Source organism: Osmerus mordax, assembly GCF_038355195.1.
Source record: "Osmerus mordax isolate fOsmMor3 chromosome 28 unlocalized genomic scaffold, fOsmMor3.pri SUPER_28_unloc_8, whole genome shotgun sequence".
NCBI classification, from domain to species: domain Eukaryota; kingdom Metazoa; phylum Chordata; class Actinopteri; order Osmeriformes; family Osmeridae; genus Osmerus; species Osmerus mordax.
In genome coordinates, this window is record NW_027120411.1 from 145,905 (window position 1) to 166,891 (window position 20,987).

A 20,987-nucleotide genomic window follows, 5' to 3' on the forward strand; every position below is an offset into this window, starting at 1 on the left:
CAGGGTACAACAGTAAAGAAGCTGCCCGGTCGGATAGGCGTTCGAGAAGGTGTATTCGGTCCACGGTAAAAACATGTCTCTCCACTGTCCTCGGGCTGTATATTAAGGTAAGAGGCAGTACCATAAAGTAGCGTCAACTGCTCAATATTCTGCTGTACAAGAATCTACTGTAGCGTCAATCCTGCAAGCTAATCAACACGCTCCGCTAGCTAACCAGAGAAGCTGTACAAGCGAAGCTAGCGCTACCTGAGCTTGCGGATGATTTGCTGTATTCTCTTAATAACAACAGACAAGTTAAGCTGTTCGCCTCCCTGCTTGCGAACTCCAAGCTGACAATGACAACCCGTACGGTTCTGTCACCGTGTGGGATGGTCCGCCTGGCAGGTAGTAACGCATAACGCTATGTGTTGCTGCTTGAGACATTCACTCCAGTAAAGAACCAGAAGGATATTTTCCCGTTGATTACACTGGTCTCTAAAGACACTTGATGTGACCACAAGTTACCCTGGACCTGTTGCTTCGTGAAGATAGGTGTCACCAGTCCATCAATGAGGTAATACAAAAACGCGTGTAGACGCTGTGTAAATGGTTCAACTGTAAAATCAGTACCTACAGGAAAGCATTAGTCAACAGTCCTTCGAGTGACTAGCTAAAACCGTGACTAACCTATAATATTAAACACAACCCTGGTTGTAATAGTCCGACCCAATATCAACTTTCAGTCCACCTTGGGAATCCATGACCCCAGCAAACAGCACTGAGACCTTATACCAAACGAGATTATTCAATGGATAGGGTGTCTGCCGACTCGACAATTGTCACTATGCACTATGTAGGCCTATATCTATGACTATTAAAACGGCTTCGCTCCTATAGTTGAGTATCGCGTTTCTGCGTATGCTTGAATAATAACGTTTCGCTTGTCTTTGATGCCCCATTATTCGGGTTACATTAAACGTATCGCTCCGGTTTTCTCTCTTTGATAAAAGGCTCTTTGAAGTGCGAGAATAGATTACCGTGACACAATGCAACGGAAATGGTTCTCTTAACAGGTCACAGAAGGCAACGGGCCAACTGCTCGCTTCTCGCCTGGTTCGGTACGTGTTCGGTTAGAACCGGGAACGGCGAGGGCCAACCTATGGTGCTGTGAGCTTCTCTCCAATGGAAGAGTGATCTGTTCTGCTACCGTGATCGGTGCTGGGCGGTAATGAGTGTACGGGACGCCTGTACTCTACTGTGTGTATGTGTGTGTGTCTCTGCGGTTACAAGAATCTGCTGCTCAATGAATGAAATGTTGAATGTATTGAGATCTAGAAGCATAAGCTGTGGAGAGTCAAGTTGCAGTGAACATGTGTGTGTGCGTGTGTGTGCGTGTGTGTGTGCGTGTGTGTGCGTGTGCAGCTGTATGCGGTTGGTCTCCGTGGCGATAGTGCTGCAGGTGAAACTTCCTTCCTGCAAACAGCGTCATGGTAACTTCCATCCCATGACCCCTGAGATACATAACAGACTAACAACACTGCAGGTTCTCTCTCTCTTTCTCTCTCTCCCTCTCTCTCTTACATTTACATTTATTCATTTAGCAGACGCTTTTATCCAAAGCGACTTCCAAGAGAGAGCTTTACAAAGTGCATAGGTCACTGATCATAACAACAAGATAGCCACAAAACATCGCGAGTAGCCAAAACATGAAGCACACATTGTGAACAACCAAAGTAAGTGCCAAAGGGAAGAACCATAAGAGCATGTAGTTAAACAAGTTACAATTAAACAACATGAACCGCTATTGCTGATTGTTAATAATTTCCCTGTGTTGTCCAAAGAGCAGATCACAGAGAAGGTGTTTGATGTGATTGGTGTGTCAGGCCTGTGGGGAAGAGCCGGCATGTTTAAACTCAGTCCTCTGGGAGGGGTCACATATGATCTTGTTAAGATTAGAGAGTATTAATCCACAACACAGTGTACCTGTTAAGAAGGGTGGGTGGGATTTTTACTTACAAGCAACTACTCGGTAACACATACAGATTTGTGTTTGTTAGCACGTGTGTGTGTGGTGTTGAGTAGTGGGTGAGAGGGGAGGGGTGTGTTGTGTTTTGGAAACGTGAAATGTTTCTCTCCTGAATTCCTGAGGGCCATCTCTGTTCCCAAGCATTCAGTCTCTGCTCTAAATCCTCTACTGCACCTCCCACTTAACACACTGGGAAGCTTTGTGGAGCTGTATGTGTGTGTGAATGTGTGTGTGTGTGTGGCTATGTGTGTGTTTTGAGAGACAGACAGGCAGAGAGAGAGAGAGAGAGAGAGAGGGAGAGAGGGAGAGAGAGAGGGAGAGAGGGAGAGAGAGAGGGAGAGAGGGAGAGAGGGAGAGAGAGAGAGAGAGGGAGAGAGAGACAGACAGGCAGAGAGAGAGGGAGAGGGAGAGAGAGAGGGAGAGACAGACAGGCAGAGAGAGGGAGAGAGGGAGAGAGGGAGAGAGGGAGAGAGACAGGCAGAGAGAGGGAGAGAGGGAGAGAGGGACCTCTGCAGCCTGATGAGTGAATCTGTCTGTCTGTCTGTCTGTCTGTGTTCATAGATGAACAGGAGGGAGTGTTTTGCCTGTCGGTTTGCCAGTTCTTCTGTTTGTTTGGAGGTGTTGATGCCAGTGTGTGTCTGTTCTGTCAGACAGGGATAAGCTACTGGACAGTACATGTGTCTGTTCTGAGTACTCTGTATAGTGTGTGTGTATAGTGTGTGTGTATAGTGTGTGTGTATAGTGTGTGTGTCGCGCCTCTCACATAAAAGGCTCATTTGGCGGAGCTGCTGTTCTCTGTGCTGAAGAGCGCGGACGCTCCGGTCCTTTTAGCTTACTCAAGATCAATGCTCAGATATTCATGCGGTGAGGGGGGGAGGGGTGGGGGGTGAGGGGGTGGGGGGGTGAGGGGGTGGGGGGTGGGGGGGTGAGGGGGTGGGGGGTGAGGGGTGGGGTCTTCAAGGTGTTTGAAGGTGGCTGAGCGGTGAGGGAAGCGGGCTAGTAATCCGAAGGTTGCCAGTTCGATTCCTGGTCATGCCAACTGACGTTGTGTCCTTGGGCAAGGCACTTCACCCTGCTTGCCTCGGGGGAATGTCCCTGTACTTACTGTAAGTCGCTCTGGATAAGAGCGTCTGCTAAATGACTAAATGACTAAATGTGAATGAAGGTTGCTGGGCAGGAGGTGGAGAGGTCTACAAATGAGATTGTCACTTTGATTTCCCGGCCAGGCTCATTAGAACGCACGGCATTAGACGAGGGAACACACACACACTCACAACAACACGCACACACACTGGAATACAACACACAAACACACACTCAAATACAACACACATACTCACATAAACACATACACATACACCATACAATTATCAACAAGTGGTAGCAATTTGCTGCCTCAGGATTGAAGTTAGAAACAGTGTCAGTTTGGATGGTTCCAGACAGGGGAGGGTGTTCAGTCATTTGGAGGCATGAAGCAGGGTGGAGGTGAAAGACCAGGCCTAGGATGAAGAGGGGAGGAGGTGGAGGTGGAAGACCAGGCCTAGGATGAAGAGGGGAGGAGGTGGAAGACCAGGCCTAGGATGAAGAGGGGAGGAGGTGGAAGACCAGGCCTAGGATGAAGAGGGGAGGAGGTGGAAAACCAGGCCTAGGATGAAGAGGGGAGGAGGTGGAAGACCAGGCCTAGGATGAAGAGGTGGAGGTGAAAGACCAGGCCTAGGATGAAGAGGGGAGGAGGTGGAAGACCAGGCCTAGGATGAAGAGGTGGAGGTGAAAGACCAGGCCTAGGATGTTCCATCTAGCTGCGTACGTGGCTTTAAGATGCCTCGTTTCCATGGTCACTGGCAGTATGTGGGTTAACATGCAAAGGTTCTTCAAGATAAGTTTTTCTGCTTGTGTATGCCAGCGGTGCATGCGAGTTGGCCCAGGTGTGTGTGTAGTGTGTGTGTAAGATAGAAAGTCATTATGGGCGCTGGGTACCTCAGAGATCTTCAGTGGTCCAGGGCTACAGTAGCAGTGGTAATCAGGACGAACGTGCGTGTGTGCCTGGTCTCCAGGGCGTCGTTAGAGAGCTACAGGTCTGTTTCCGGATGGTTCCACCTAATCACACATGACCCCCCCTACCCCTTTACCCTTCTAGACTTCCTACACACACACACACACACACACATGCGTGCAGGCACATACACACACACAGTCAGGGAGGGTGGTGGAGCCTCTCTGAGTGTTGTGTTGCTTCCTCAGGGTTCGGGCAGGTGACTCACTGGGACAATATGGAGCAGCACAGCAGAAGGTAAGAGACGTTCTCTCCCTAGCAGGGACCAGGACCTGCTAGGGACACCATCTTATCATCTTAAAGAAACGGAGAGAGGGAGAGGGGGAGCCAACATCATCATCATCAAGACCTCAGCAGAACCCTGTCTCCCAATCCCTCTGATCTATTTATAAACCAGGGAATCGAGGAGCCAATTAATCCTGGGCTCTCCAGTTCTTAGGGCCAGATGGACACCGAGAAAGGGGGTGGGGTGGGGGTAGGGGTGGGGTAAGGGTGGGGTAGGGGTGGGGGTAGTGTATTGTAGGCAGTGGGAGTCAGTCCGCTTCCTCAGCCTGTATCATGATGAACCTGGTGGTGACTGTCCAGGAGAACAGCAGCACATCCTCTCCACATGGTTCCTCTGCTGTGCGTTCCTCCGGCCTGCAGGTGGCGCTCTCCTCTCAGCATGAACTAAGCTGCCGTCGCCCGGGGCGACCTGGGGAGGATGACAGCCGTGAGCCCTATGACGGGCCAGGTGGAGGGGGCGTCCGGGGGAGCGGGGGGTCAGAGGGGGCCTGGATGGAGCCGACAGGACAGCTCTGACATCCACACAGACGAGGAGGGCGCCCCCACCCGCCGCCTCACCCCTCTGGAGAGACTGAACCTGGACATGTGCCAGGACGACAGGTACCTGGGGGAGACTGCTGTCTCTGAGCAGTGGCACTCATCATAGAACCAGATCGGTAAGCTTCCTGTCACTGTTTTAAGTGTGTGTGTGTGTTTACCAGGGTGGTGCGGGAGCTGACTGTGGGTCGGAGGATTGGCTTCTACAAGGTCCGGGGAGAGATCGGCTCCGGAAACTTCTCCCACGTCAAACTGGGCATCCATGCCCTCACCAAAGGTGAGCTGTCTGTCTACCTGTCTGTGTCTCCTCTGTGCCTGTATATTTTCTGCTGTCTGTCTACCTGTCTGTCTACGCCTGTATATTTGCTGCTGTCTGTCAACCTGTGAAAACAGATTAGGTGTCTGTAGTTTCCCTAACGACAGCTGGAAATGCTGCTTGCCTCATCAAAGGTGTGTGTGTGTGTGTGTGGTGTCTGTGTGTGTCTTTCGCCAGGCCTTGCAAAAACAGAAAGGGCTCAGATGCATTGTGAAAGCGCTCTCTGAACGCCGTGGCGACAGTGAAACTTACACTAATCCCAGCTTTAATAATGCATGTCAACGCACAATCACACAGCTCGCACCACAAAAGAGCCCTTGTGGATTCTGTTACCTCAGGTCAATATTATCTCACGTTAAAAGACGCACACACTTGACGTCTAATGATTTAATGGGGCATCTGTCCATGATTAGCAAAGCCTCTTCATCTCCCTGCTGCAAGATGTTGTGTTCTCAGAGAAACACGTATCCATATTGTGTTCTGGTGAAAACGGGAGCTTTTCGCAGAAGCCACGACTCCACAGGAGAATCAGAGCGATGGCTTTTTAAAGCCCAGCTAATCCCCAATCAACACCAAGGACCAGGGAACAGCTGCTTCAGGGTGGATTGGTGTTTTCACATCTGCCACGTGTACAGAGGGGAATAAGAAAGTGTTACTGTACTTAAGTCGACTTTTCTGGTATCAGTACTTTACCTCACAATTTTTATGACAACTTTTTACTTTCCTTCATAATTTTTTTTTACACAAATGTATGTACTTTCTACTTATTACATTTTAAATCCAGGCTTTTTACTTTTGTCATGATCAATATTAAAAAGTAAATAAAGTTTCAAAAGGTTGAAAAAATGAGGAAAAAAAGTTTCTACAGGTTGAAAAAAACTGAAAAAAATTGCATTATTGATGAGTGCTTGATGAGGACTCTACCTAACTCTATTGTACTCTGCCCCTCTCAAAAGTCAAAGGCCTTCTCAAAGGTTCTAAAAAAACGTCTTTCACCAGCGTCTTTTTAAACATTAGTATCTGTATTTTTACTTGAGTGATGGAAGTGTGTACTTTTGCCATCTACACATGGATTAGATGTTTGTATTATTAAATATATTAAGTTTAAGGTGTCATAATGAAAAAAAGGAGAATGGATAACTTAATAAAAAGCACTATTTATAAAAAGCACTATATGTATAAAATAATGAATACAAACCAAAATATGTACTCACTGTATATGTTGCATATATGCTTGTGCTCTCTCTCCCCCAGATAAGGTGGCCATCAAGATCCTGGATAAGACCAAGCTGGATCAGAAGACCCAGAGACTGCTGTCCAGAGAGATCTCCAGCATGGAGAGACTCCACCACCCCAACATCATACGGCTCTACGAGGTAGCACACACACACACACACACACAGAGTTGAGCCCTGGTGTCTCTTGCGGGGCTGAACACCCCCTGCCTCCCCCCAAGGTGGTGGAGACGTTGTCACGGTTACACCTGGTGATGGAGTATGCGGGCGGAGGGGAGCTCTACTCCAAGATCACCTCAGAGGGAAAGCTGTCCGACATCGACAGCAAGATGGTCTTCTCCCAGATCCTGTCAGCCGTCAAGCACATGGTCAGCCCTCCCCTCCTCCTATAAACCCTTAAAGAAGAGAGTCAAATAGAGAGAAGGAGATGGAATGGAGATTGAAAGGGATTGGCTGAGATGATTGCAATGATCTGGCCCTCTCTCGCCCTCTTGTGGCCTCAAGGTGTCTCAACACGTTGACATTTGAATTTAATCTTTATCTTAATCTAATCTACCCCCCCACCTTGTTTCGCGGTTGTGTCCTCCAGCACGACAACAGCATTATCCACCGGGACCTGAAGGCTGAGAACGTGTTCTACACCTGCAGCACCTGCGTCAAGGTGGGAGACTTCGGCTTCAGCACACTCAGCCGGCGCGACGAGACCCTCAACACGTTCTGCGGCTCCCCGCCCTACGCCGCCCCGGAGCTGTTCCGCGACGAGCGCTACCTGGGCGTGTTTGTTGACGTGTGGGCGATGGGCGTCATGCTGTTCTTCATGGTGACGGGGACCATGCCGTTCCGGGCAGACACGGTGGCCAAGCTGAAGCGTTGCATCCTGGACGGGGCCTACCTCGTCCCCCCCTGGGTCCCGGAGGCATGCCAGCGCCTCATCCGGGGAATCCTCCAGCCTCAGCCGTCCGACCGCTGCAGCGTGGAGCAGATGATGGCCTGCAACTGGCTTCTGCCACTGGATTTCCCCCGAGCGATGGAGCCCTTCCAGCTGGAGCCGTCGTACCTGGCGGAGCGCGGGCCGGCGGAGCTGGAGGAGGAGGAGGTGGAGGTGAGGGCGGCCCTGCTCAGCCTGGGCATCACCTCCGAGCACATCCTCAACAACCAAGGCAAAGACTGCCGGAGCTCTATCACCGGGGTTTACCGGATCCTGCTGCACCGGGCGCACAAGCGGCGGGCGGTGGACAGCATGCCCGTGGTCACGCACGTGGTCGCGGCCAGCGGGGGCAAGAAGGACCGGCTGCGGGCATACCGGAGTCTGAGGCACACGTCCAAGCTCTGCTTGATTCTGTGACTGGGCAGGGGGGGGACAACCAATCAAAGACTTTGATGACAACAGCAGTCTGTTGAAAGTGTTCTCCTGGAGTTTGCACCTGACCTGATCAGACTTTTCCTGGTAGTTTTGAATGTTCTTCAAGGACAATGTTCACTCAACAAAACCTTTTTACCAAGAGCTATTTTAATTTGGATTACAGAAGATTACGTGGCTAATTGCTTGCAACACATTTTCATAAGCACCCCACACATACATATATCAAGACTTCTGACCCAGCACCAAACCAGTTGTAGCATTATTCAAGAAGCAGGCATAGATCCCTCTGCCCTCATGGTGTTTCCCCATATCAAATATTATAATCGCACTTTTTCTCAAATGCCTTGGTTAATTTTTCCCCAGAACACATGATGATTGTACTTTGTAATGATTGTATCTATGTATGTATTTCCTCTCTGTGTCCTGCACCATAAACTAATGGAGTTTGACCAGGGTTAGCACTTCTGATCAGGGTGTAGAAGCAAGTGTGTAAAGAATGATCAATAATGTTGATTGGTCACCCTCAGATCGCCCCTCTGCCCATATAGGGGCCTGAGTTTGTTACCACAGATATAAAGAAGGATGACGGTTTATTTTTTTACACACTAATCTGTCAGTTCTACCTTGAACTCTGTCCTATTTAAATATGGATTAAAATATTTAAATACTCTTTGGGTCCTTATTTGTTGTATTCGCTGTGTCCTCGCATATTTATAAGTAGGCTATCTTTAAATAAAGACATTTGTGTAAGACTTCTAGATTTGCTTACGTTCGCTTTAGTGACATTACGTTTCTATGAGAATGACTACATCCCCCAGATGGAATGTCGCGTACACTGCGGAAGCGGAAGTGCCTTACGTGGTGACGCACTTTCTGCCTTGTTGGAAGGTGATTTCATCAGGAAGAGCTTTGTCTAGAGATACACACATACCCAGGAAACTAGTCACTGATTCACGCGAATGGTATTCTATCTCGAGTCAAACTTAACGTAAAAGGTAAGACTATTTAATACTAATCAAATAGAACACGTCTATGTTGTCTTAGTTATCTTTGACGACCACGCCCTCTAAGGAACAATAAGTCTTGTGTTGTTTTTACTGTGTGTACATCCGCGTTAGCTCATTATATTCTTCCCTGGCTATGGTGGAATCTATCGTATTCACCTGTGAACACAATGTAAAGTTGTAATGATCAGATGTTAACTAATTGTAGTCAGCTCGTGTCCATTTAGACATCAAGCCCGATGCATCTGCAGATAAGGTGCGGTCTATCCAGATAAACGTTGTAAATCGAAGTCATTTTTTGATTAGCATACGAGATGACATAAAAAAAGACACTTAAGTTGTTTTGAATATCCTCACGTTTGTTATGAACGGTGTGGGCGTGTCCCCAGGGTGTAGATGAGGTCATATGTTGTTGGCTGGGCGATGAGATGGCAGCTTCCGCTAATACATGAACGCAAATGAAAAGATCTTATTTCAACAGTGCTGGGAATACTTTTACCTTTTTTGTGCATTAGTTGAGTAGAACATCATACAGAAATGCATTTTTCATTCCCAATATTAGCCAATAGCCTATCCAACCAGACCAAGTTTGGTAGCAAATCTATGCAGGATTCCATGGTAAACCAGAGTTATTGCATTAGTTATGTTTTCCAGATTATTGTCATTTATGTACATGCTACCAATAGTTTCCAGTTTAACATTAATATTTGCAAGCCTGGCATAGACGTCACACTTTAAATCACAACAACCAGTGTTGTACATGTTCATACCTCTCATGAACTAACTAGTTCATAGTTTTAAGGTGTGTGTCAGATCCGAACTCGTTCATGCACAACACTGACAACAACACATTTTTTTCCAGGCCAGATGTCCGTCATCACCGACGATCTTCCGGATATGGACGGAGCGGAGCTTTTGGGATTGCTGTTCCAGGATGTTGATAGTGGCGCGGCGGATACGTTCTTTCCCAACGGAAGCGATCTTATTGAGGATTGGCTTTCCGAACAAGACGTAAGTGGACAGTAACGTAAATTGTCGGACACTGGTCGTTTGCTCAAAGTCTGGCTACTTCCAACTGTCTTTAGGTTACTTCCAACTGTCTTTAGGTTACTTCCAACTGTCTTTAGGTTACTTCCAACTGTCTTTAGGTTACTTCCAACTGTCTTTAGGTTACTTCCAACTGTCTTTAGGTTACTTCCAACTGTCTTTAGGTTACTTCCAACTGTCTTTAGGTTACTTCCAACTGTCTTTAGGTTACTTCCAACTGTCTTTAGGTTACTTCCAACTGTCTTTAGGTTACTTCCAACTGTCTTTAGGTTACTTCCAACTGTCTTTAGGTTACTTCCAACTGTCTTTAGGTTACTTCCAACTGTCTTTAGGTTACTTCCAACTGTCTTTAGGTTACTTCCAACTGTCTTTAGGTTACTTCCAACTGTCTTTAGGTTACTTCCAACTGTCTTTAGGTTACTTCCAACTGTCTTTAGGTTACTTCCAACTGTCTTTAGGTTACTTCCAACTGTCTTTAGGTTACTTCCAACTGTCTTTAGGTTACTTCCAACTGTCTTTAGGTTTCCAAAACTTCTACTTGCTCTACTACCTGGGTCACATAACCCCCAGGTTTCACTGTTGCAAATAATCCAGGGGGGACACGGCCCCCCCTGCCCTGGTTCTCCAGGGATTCCAGTCAACTGCAGCGGGTATCGTACCGTTCACATGGCACTCCGAGCCCGCCAGTGGCTTTACGCTCACCTGACTCTTCATCATTGGCGAACGCCTAACCCATGATGCCACAGAATCCCGGCGATAACAGACCTTTTCTCCGGGCGTTTTTCAAGTGCCTCTTCCAACCTGCGCTTTAAAATTTGGCACCGGGAATCAAACCTTCAACCTTTCGGTTTCAAGGCAGCCGCTCTCCTCACTGAGCCATCCGGGCTGTAACAGACCTTTTCTCCGGGCGTTTTTCAAGTGCCTCTTCCAACCTGCGCTTTAAAATTTGGCACCGGGAATCAAACCTTCAACCTTTCGGTTTCAAGGCAGCCGCTCTCCTCACTGAGCCATCCGGGCTGTAACAGACCATTTCTCCGGGCGTTTTTCAAGTGCCTCTTCCAGTTTGTGCTTTAAAATTTGGCACCGGGAATCAAACCTTCAACCTTTCGGTTTCAAGGCAGCCGCTCTCCTCACTGAGCCATCCGGGCTGTAACAGACCTTTTCTCCGGGCGTTTTTCAAGTGCCTCTTCCAACCTGCGCTTTAAAATTTGGCACCGGGAATCAAACCTTCAACCTTTCGGTTTCAAGGCAGCCGCTCTCCTCACTGAGCCATCCGGGCTGTAACAGACCATTTCTCCGGGCGTTTTTCAAGTGCCTCTTCCAGTTTGTGCTTTAAAATTTGGCACCGGGAATCAAACCTTCAACCTTTCGGTTTCAAGGCAGCCGCTCTCCTCACTGAGCCATCCGGGCTGTAACAGACCTTTTCTCCGGGCGTTTTTCAAGTGCCTCTTCCAACCTGCGCTTTAAAATTTGGCACCGGGAATCAAACCTTCAACCTTTCGGTTTCAAGGCAGCCGCTCTCCTCACTGAGCCATCCGGGCTGTAACAGACCATTTCTCCGGGCGTTTTTCAAGTGCCTCTTCCAACCTGCGCTTTAAAATTTGGCACCGGGAATCAAACCTTCAACCTTTCGGTGTCAAGGCAGCCGCTCTCCTCACTGAGCCATCCGGGCTGTAACAGACCCTTTCTCCGGGCGTTTTTCACGTGCCTCTCCCAACCTGCGCTTTAAAATTTGGCACCGGGAATCAAACCTTCAACCTTTCGGTTTCAAGGCAGCCGCTCTCCTCACTGAGCCATCCGGGCTGTAACAGACACTTTCTCCGGGCGTTTTTCACGTGCCTCTCCCAACCTGCGCTTTAAAATCTGGCACCGGGAGTCAAACCTTCAACCTTTCGGTTTCAAGGCAGCCGCTCTCCTCACTGAGCCATCCGGGCTGTAACAGACCTTTTCTCCGGGCGTTTTTCACGTGCCTCTCCCAACCTGCGCTTTAAAATTTGCCACCGGGAATCAAACCTTCAACCTTTCGGTTTCAAGGCAGCCGCTCTCCTCACTGAGCCATCCGGGCTGTAACAGACGCTTTCTCCGGGCGTTTTTCAAGTGCCTCTTCCAGTTTGTGCTTTAAAATTTGGCACCGGGAATCAAACCTTCAACCTTTCGGTTTCAAGGCAGCCGCTCTCCTCACTGAGCCATCCGGGCTGTAACAGACCTTTTCTCCGGGCGTTTTTCACGTGCCTCTTCCAACCTGTGTTTTAAAATTAGGCCTTCCTGGGAATTAAACCTTCAGGTTACCAGACAGCCTTCGCCTCATTGAGCCATTGTTAAGATATTGTCACTCCTCTTGGGTACTTCACTGGAAGACTTGAACATTGAGTTCAATTAAATTCACATGTGGGTGGGAATCGAACCAGGCATGTCTCAACCCCGAACCAGCCAATGACTCATCATTCACAGCCAGTAACCCCCACGCCACTGAATCTTGCCGATAACAGACCTTTTCTCCGGGTGTTTTTCAAGTTCTTTTTCCAATTTGTGCTTTAAAAATGGGCCTTCCTGGGAATCAACCTTCAACCTCTATGTTACAAGACAGCCTCTCTCCTCTCTGAGCCATTGGGACTGTTAAGATATAGTCACTGCTCTTGGGTACTTAACTGGAATGAAGAAATGCACATTGAGTAGCTATATTAAAAGTTGGCGAGAATCAAACCAACCATGTTACAACTTAGAGATAGCCGTATAGCCTTCCTGGGAATCAAACCTTGAACCTTTCGGTTACAAGGCAGTTTCTCTCCTCACTGAGCCATTGGGACTGTTAAGTTATTGTCACTCCTCTGGGGCACTTCACTGGAAGACTTGCCCATTGAGCAGCTCAATTAAATCTCACATGTGGGTGGCGATCAAGCCAGCCAGCCAACGGTGTTTTACTGTTGGAACTGCACCTGTAATTCACACTTTAAACCACTAGATGGCGGTATTGAAGCGCAGCCCAATGGCGCCGTCAAAGCAGTATCCCTTAAAAACCCGTTCCATGGGGCTGCGCTTTACCATCGCCATCTGATGGTTTACTGTGAGAACTGCACCTGTAATTCACACTTTAAACCACTAGATGTCGGTATTGAAGCGCAGCCCAATGGCGCTGTCGAAACAGTGCCCCTTAAAAACCCGTTCCATAGGGCTGCGCTTTACCATCGCCATCTGATGGTGTACTGTGAGAACTGCACTTGTAATGCTCACATTAAACCATTAGATGGCGATATTGAAGCACAGCCTAATGGTGGCATTTGAATAGTACCTCTTAAAAACCGCTTCCATAGCAATTTATTAGCTTCATTGGTAACATAAATCTGCAATTAATCAAAGTATTAATTAGTCAATCATCACTAAAAGTATAATGTTACGAGTGTGATACACTTATTACAATTCATCGTTGTTATGCTCATTCCACTGATTGAATTATATTAACTCAAATGAGACTTTTCTCCAAGCCTGCAGCAAGCTGAAATTCCACAGCTGTTTTTCTTGTGTCTTAGAGCCAGGGTGACATGATTGTGATTCATCCACTTTTCACACACGCTGACTTTCAATGACACAATGTGAACTAGCAGAGCAGCATTCTGAGGTTTTTCTCTCTCTCTCCCCCTCTCTCCCTCTCTCTCTCAGATGTTGAGTGTCCTGGACACAGAAGACTTCCTGTCCAGCTTGCTGGACGTAGAAGACAACATGGCCGCCTCCTGTCCGTCGCTCTCTCCCCACGGCAGCGACAGCGGCATCTCGGACCACAGCAGCTCTGGCAAAACCCCACCGGGCTGCCCCAGCCCCCAGGGCAGCGACCCTCCGCCCAGCCCCGGCTGCTACTCCCAGCCCACCTCGGTGCTCTCTGAGCTGGCCGGGGGCGCAGGCGAGGCCCAGGCTGAGAGGGCCGATGCGGTGCAGACAGAGCACAGCTACGCCCTGCTGCAGGGAGGCCGGCCGGATGACACCCTGCAGAGCGTGAGGGCAGACAAGCCAGACGAGGACGTCTTCATAGACCTGGGTAACCTGGAGGGCTCGGTTACGGTAGTCATGGTGACGGGTGTGGAAAAATATATACCAAAAAGGAATATTGCAGCACCTGTTTTTGGGTTAGGCTGTGCATACTGAAGTTTGCACCCAAATGTTTTTATTGTGCACGTGAGATTTCCCCAACACCTGTTGCATTACTTTGTGTGTGTTCCAGATGTAGTTACTGTGTGTGTGTGTGTTCCAGATGTAGTTACTGTGTGTGTGTGTGTTCCAGATGAGCTGGACAGTGAAGGGATGGAGCAGGAAGACTCCAGTGAGCCTGACTGCACTCTGTCCATTGAGGACTCGTCTCAAAGCAACAACATGGACATGGTGAGCTGCAGCTCTATGACAGTGTGTACATGCTGAGTGTGTACATGCTGAGTGTGTACATGCTGAACGCACTGATTAACAGTCCTTGTTTCTTCTAGTTCCAGTTTAAGGAGATCGTTCTGACTGACGAGGAGAAGAGGCTTCTGGATAAAGAAGGAGCAAGCATCCCAGCTCACATGCCCCTCACCAAGGTAACACCACTCACCATGGTAACATGCCCCTCACCTTGGTAACATGCCCCTCACCATGGCAACATGCCCCTTACCAAGTTAACACCACTCACCATGGTAACATGCCCCTCACCAAGGTAACGCCACTCACCTTGGTAACATGCCCCTCACTATGGTAACATGCCCCTCACCATGGTAACATGCCCCTCATCATGGTAACATGCCCCTCACCATGGTAGCATGCCCCTCACCATGGTAACATACCCCTCACCAAGGTAACATGCCCCTCACCTTGGTAACATGCCCCTCACCATGGTAATGTTAGAACATTCCCCCCCCCCCCCCATTTCCCAGGCGGAGGAGAGGACTCTGAAGAGGGTGAGGAGGAAGATCAGGAACAAACAGTCTGCTCAGGAGAGCCGCAAGAAGAAGAAGGTGTACGTGGATGGACTGGAGAACAGGTGAGGGGGAGAGATTAGAGTTAAGGGATCCTTACATAAGGGATCCTTACAGTATTTAATTGGAGAGTGTGTGTGTGTTCTCTATCTTCAGGGTTGCCATGTGCACAGCCCACAACCAGGAGCTGCAGAAGAAGGTCACCCTGCTCCAGAAACAGAACATGTAAGAACACTAGAACACTGCTGTTAGAACACTGCTGTTAGAACACTGCTGTTAGAACACTGCTGTTAGAACACTGCTGTAAGAACACTAGAACACTGCTGTTAGAAAACTAGAACACTGCTGTTAGAACACTGCTGTTAGAACACTGCTGTTAGAACACTGCTGTTAGAACACTGCTGTAAGAACACTAGAACACTGCTGTTAGAAAACTAGAACACTGCTGTTAGAACACTGCTGTTAGAACACTGCTGTAAGAACACTAGAACACTGCTGTTAGAAAACTAGAACACTGCTGTTAGAACACTGCTGTTAGAACACTGCTGTTAGAACACTGCTGTAAGAACACTAGAACACTGCTGTTAGAACACTGCTGTTAGAACACTGCTGTAAGAACACTAGAACACTGCTCTTAGAAAACTAGAACACTGCTGTTAGAACACTGCTGTTACAACACTAGAACACTGCTGTTAGAACACTAGAACACTGCTGTTAGAACACTAGAACACTGCTGTTAGAACACTGCTGTTAGAACACTAGAACACTGCTGTTAGAACACTGCTGTTAGAACACTAGAACACTGCTGTTAGAACACTAGAACACTGCTGTTAGAACACTAGAACACTGCTGTTCAGAAGTCAGGTTCAGTGCAGAGTTAGAATAAAGCTCCCTCTCTCTCTCTCCTGCAGGACTCTGATAGAGCAGCTGAAGAAGCTACAGTCCATGATGAAGATGTCCACCATGAAGACCTCCACCACCAGCACCTGCATCATGGTACACACACACACACACAGACCTCCACCACCAGCACCTGCATCATGGTACACACACACACACACAGCCCAGCCCTGAGTACCGCTCCTCTCCTGCAGGTGTTCCTGCTGTCCTTCTGCCTCATCATCTTCCCCTCCGTCAACCCGTTTGGGAGGAGCCCTGGGAAGGAGCAGTACACCCCCTCCTCCAGTAAGTACCTCACACACCACACACACACACACTCACACTCACACACACAGACACACACACACACACACACTCATACACACTCACAAGACTAATCAGGGTACATCTCTGCTGCTGTTCAGTCCACAAGCCGTGCCATGTCTCTCCCCTCCTCAGTCGTGTCCAGGACGCTGCGCTCCTTCCCTGGGGAGGACGTTCTGGACGTGTCCTACCCCGAGCCAGGCCATGTGGATCCAGGCCATGTGGAGCCAGGCCATGTGGAGGAGCCCGTGTATCTTCCCACAGTGGATAACGTGAAGGCGGTGTTTGCTGGCGGCCAGAACCACACCCCCGACCACACCCCCGACTACCAAAGGGTGGAGCAGCCCGACTCGGAGACCGGCGTCAACGGCAACAACTCCGCAGACTTCCCCAACCCCTCCGGCCAATCAGGGCAGGCGGAGCAGAGCACGGGCCACGCCCCCGAGGGAGTGGGGGCGGGGCCGCGGGAGGGGGCGGGCCGGGTGGTGTTGGAGGTGGCGGGTGGAGACGAGAGGTGGTTGGAGAGGAAGCCCACGTCAGTCATCCTGCAACAGCACCGCTCAGACGAGATGTAGGAGGAGCCAGCGAGAGGGAGGGGAGGAGCTTACTGCTCAGGAGTAATGGGTGGGGTTCCCTTTATGGGAAAGGGGTGGAGCTATGTGTAAAATGGGCGTGGTTTCGGGAAAGGTGCGCGGTCACAATGCATGAGGTGTTGCGGTCATAATAGATAAAGGGGCATGGCCTATCGAACAAATGGGGCTGGTCTTGGAAAGGGCGTGGTCATAATGAACACGGTGGGGGTGAGGGGCGGAGTCTTAGCCAGGGAGAGAGCTTAAAGGGAAACAAGCCGTCCTATCAGACGTTATTCACATGAATAATTATGATAATGAAATAATCTTACCGTCCTCTAGTCTCCCTGGTCTCTCCACACACAGCCCCCACACAGGCCCCACACAGCCCCCACACAGGCCTCACACAGGCCCCACACAGCCCCCACACAGGCCTCACACAGCCTCCACACAGGCCTCACACAGCCCCCACACAGGCCTCACACAGCCCCCACACAGCCCCTACACAGGCCCCCCACAGTGTGGCTTACCTGTACTGGACCTGTCCCATGTTAGTACCCCATAATAATCCACAGTCGTCGTGGAGATTGCACAGCCTGCACTCTGTAATGTATAGAATGTGAATGTTGTTCATGAAGCGTTGGAACTTTAGCCATTGCAGGACATTTGGCCCTTATTAGACTATAAACATGTTGATTATTTTGACTCTTGCAACAAGGGGACCGAGGATCTGTCTTTCTACTACTGTACTCTTTTTTTCATTGTCTTACAAATAAAAAGAAAATATTATTGTTAATTTGTAAATTCTTTGGACAGCGATTGCTCCCAGTCGTGTGTATGTGACCAGACAAACCCGTTTATTTCAGTGTTGCAGTACAAAGAAATAGAAATGTAATGACCTGTTTTACCAGTGAGGCATTTTTGTCACATGTTTTATTAATATATTAATCGTTATTCATGAAAATCTAAAATGGTGTTGGACCCTGTCCATAGGACCTGAGGGATCTCTCAGTGAGATTAGATGTGTTTAATGTTGTAGGAAGCACTGATTTATATATACTCTATAGTGCAAGTTCTGAAATGTAAATATCGACTGGAATGATTATACCATATGTACAAGATATGTTGTCCATCTATACAATGATGCATAAATAAAGACTTTTTTTATTAAAAAGAGTTTCTTGGGGTTCTTGTTGACCGTGGCAGTTTTCTAGGTCACAGAAATAAACAGTTCCAACTCAACTCATTCAATTCAAACGAGAAACTTAATTACGATCTTAGAATTCCCATATATGAAGCGAGGGGAGAAAGATAGGTATTGGGAATTGTTTTGGTGAAATATGAACCTTCTGTTATATAACTGTTAAACTGTGATGATGTTTCATCCGCTGTGGGGAATAATCAGACGTAATCGTCTGACCAGCTCGTGAGTAACCCTACCGTGGCGTGACGGTGACGCATCATGCAGCGCTGTCCTGGTGATGTCGAGGAAAGGTCGCTTCCACCGTTCACCACCAGGTGGCGACGTCAGCTCAGTTTTTGTCACGGAAGCGCTCTGAAATGACTGCCGCGTCGCTAAAAGCGCATCTTTCTCTCTCAATCATATCTAGAGAACCAAGACAACGCTGTAATCAGAACATGTCTTAAATGGCTACATTTTCCTAGAATATCAGTAACAATAATCATGCAGTAAAACTTTGCTTATTATAAAATAATAATTATAAAAGAGGAGTCAGGTGGCTGAGCGGTTAGGGAATTGGGCTAGTAATCCGAAGGTCGCTGATTCGATTCCCGGCTGTGCAAAATGACGTTGTGTCCTTGGGCAAGGCACTTCACCCTACTTGCCTCGGGGAGAATGTCCCTGTACTTCCTGTAAGTCGCTCTGGATAAGAGCGTCTGCTAAATGACTAAATGTAAATGTAAAAGACTGACGGACGAACAACACCTGCAGGCCTGGACACACGGGCACGTGCAATATGCTAATATAAAGCCCAGCATGGTCATAATTGGGATGATAAAGATATCTTCACTTGATGACCCCTTCACTATCCTCTCGCTGCCCTTTGCGTTCCCGTCCTGAAAAGAACAGGAGGCAGGTGGGGCACGCGCCTATTATTCTGATATCGCAGTTGTCTCAGCAGTAAATCGCCACGCGCCAAGACACGCAATCATGCACGGCCTCTCTATTCAAAACAGAGCACATGCGTGCGTGCGTCAAGAACAAGCTGTTCTCTATATCATTGTTCTTCGGAGAGAAAAAACCATTCCCTTGTCCAACGGCACAAGCATATCCCTTAAAAGGCAGGGAAAATTTGATATCGTGACAAATTCATTCGTTTTTTTTTTGTGTGTTTGTGCACTACAATACAGCCACTGTGTGCAAGATAGACCAAGAAAGGCAAGTCTAAACTGTGGGTATTAATAAACCCAGTGTTTTATAACGGACTTAAACATGTCTGACGAGTGCATAACAATTATACAACACCACAAATAAAAGCATGTTATCCCTCCGGGCCCCGTGAGGCGTATCTCCCAGCTTCTCGCATATTTTGTGAAATCTAAGGAAAACAAGCTTGCTGGGGGGTTTTGTACGGTGGTGATGTTGGATGTTGACAACCTTCTTGAAATTTCTTGAAAACGCCGTGTAATCCTCTGCCCCCACGTGGGGTGTTCAAAGCGCCACTCTAACCCAACAGGGACTTTCAGAGTCATCACGCGGACTGAACCAATCACGAGAGGAAGGAGCGGAAAACACCGCCCATGCCGAGAATCTCCGTTGATCCGGTATTTAACCGCTGTAGCCCCGTGTGTTGCTCAGAATAACGCAAACCCTCAGTGTGACTACCCGTACCATTCTATTCACAGCAAAGCTCAAGATCACTTGGATTATAATCATGACTCTGGAAGAGATTCGCGGACATGAGAGCGCGCTCGACAAGACTGATCGGTAATAAAGCTCTCCTTCACATTTCAAAGTTGTGTGCAACTTTAGCTTTCAGTTTCAACGTTTTCTGCGTCGTTCAAATATTGATGTAGCCTCTTTTCTTTCTCCAGAGTGCAGAGCGCAGGCACAGCGCTCGAGGACCTGCTGGTCTCTGCTAAGAACCAGGACTACCTCAGAGTGCAGAGCGCAGGCATAGCGCTCGAGGACCTGCTGGTCTCTGCTAAGAACCAGGACTACCTGACAGTCGGCGTTTACGAGTCAGCCAAAATCATGAATGTGTAAGTATTCATACGAATCTCTTTTATTCTTGATCATCGTGCACTAAAACTTGCACAGGCACCCACAAACGTATGAATCCTTATTAATGCACGCCAGAATAGCAACTAATAAGTTTTTTTAATGTTTATTCTACAGTGACCCGGACAGTGTGGCTTTCTGCGTGCTCGCTACAGACGAGGAATACGAGTGCGACATCGCGCTGCAGATTCATTTCACCCTGATTCAAGCCTTCTGCTTCGACAACGACATCAACGTGGTTCGCGTCAACGACATTGAACGCCTCGCCGATCTCGTGGGCGCTGACGAAACCGGCGAACCCAAGGACGCCCACTGCATTCTTGTCACGGTACGTTCCGAGCAACCGACCTCACGACGCCGGTCACGAGTCATCCGATAAGGGGGAGTCAACATTCCTCCCCCGTGCATGCGTACTTCAGACTGTTTAGATATGTGTTCCACCGGCGGGGGCAGTTCTCCGCGCACGTCACTAGGGCAGGAGTTTTGCGTTTGATTGTGCTCTTGTCATAATTTCCCCCCGTGATCACCACGATTCTAACCTGTTATATTTTTCCTCACACAGACTCCAAGCGCAGAGACGTGGAAAGACCCAGCCCTTGATAAGCTCAGCGCCTTCTGCGAGGAGAGCCGCAGTTTGTGCGACTGGGTTCCTACCATCACTCTGCCCGCACGCTGAACTGCGCGAGCCCCACGCCACGCTTCACGTGACGACTGAAGAAAAAAAAAAACGAACGTGAAAAGCAACGATGCCCGCCTCGAGGCAGCGGCTGTAGCCCTGGACCCAGAGAGTATTCTGGGATGGACGTTCGGTTCCAGGGGACCTTTAACCCTGAGGAGGGAGGTCAAAGTTCATCCGAGGATGTGGATCGGGTCAGATGGATTATGGATGGACTGCTGTCTTGACTGGAAGGTTCTGGGGGGAGTCCGAGGAGGTGGACAGGATGTGACTCCTTAGTGCAGGAGAAAGGGTCCCCCGCTCTCTCTGCTGGACCCTGTGCAGCTAGGAACAGGGGAGGAACTGCAGGCAGGGCTGAAAGGAAGGATTGGGATGGACAGATGAGAACTTGGAAACTAGAATGGATGCATTTTCTTTGTAACTGATCAGAGCTGGGGGAAACTGAACTCCTGCCTGAAATGAAAGAGAAACTTTGGACTTTTCTTTGAACCAAGAAGTTTTCCTGCACCACCCATG

At 48.6% G+C, this 20,987-nt stretch overlaps 3 protein-coding genes across 3 annotated transcripts; all 3 read left to right on the forward strand.

Annotated features, from left to right (window-relative positions):
* The first annotated feature begins 4,779 nt into the window (after positions 1–4,779).
* On the forward strand, positions 4,780–7,776 carry nim1ka (NIM1 serine/threonine protein kinase a). The gene is made up of 5 exons (XM_067231909.1): positions 4,780–4,943; positions 5,045–5,157; positions 6,451–6,572; positions 6,653–6,799; positions 7,021–7,776. The coding sequence occupies exons 1-5, from the start codon at positions 4,780–4,782 to the stop codon at positions 7,774–7,776; spliced, it is 1,302 nt and encodes a 433-aa protein (XP_067088010.1).
* A 905-nt stretch (positions 7,777–8,681) lies between these two features.
* creb3l3l (cAMP responsive element binding protein 3-like 3 like) lies at positions 8,682–17,728 on the forward strand. Its single transcript, XM_067231942.1, has 10 exons — positions 8,682–8,789; positions 9,661–9,809; positions 13,503–13,875; positions 14,119–14,216; positions 14,315–14,407; positions 14,741–14,847; positions 14,939–15,007; positions 15,694–15,778; positions 15,877–15,967; positions 16,121–17,728. The coding sequence occupies exons 2-10, from the start codon at positions 9,666–9,668 to the stop codon at positions 16,558–16,560; spliced, it is 1,500 nt and encodes a 499-aa protein (XP_067088043.1). The 5' UTR covers positions 8,682–8,789; positions 9,661–9,665; the 3' UTR covers positions 16,561–17,728.
* A 1,655-nt stretch (positions 17,729–19,383) lies between these two features.
* On the forward strand, positions 19,384–20,981 carry gadd45ga (growth arrest and DNA-damage-inducible, gamma a). The gene is made up of 4 exons (XM_067231917.1): positions 19,384–19,501; positions 19,609–19,776; positions 19,913–20,123; positions 20,358–20,981. The coding sequence occupies exons 1-4, from the start codon at positions 19,449–19,451 to the stop codon at positions 20,469–20,471; spliced, it is 546 nt and encodes a 181-aa protein (XP_067088018.1). The 5' UTR covers positions 19,384–19,448; the 3' UTR covers positions 20,472–20,981.
* Positions 20,982–20,987: the final 6 nt, after the last annotated feature.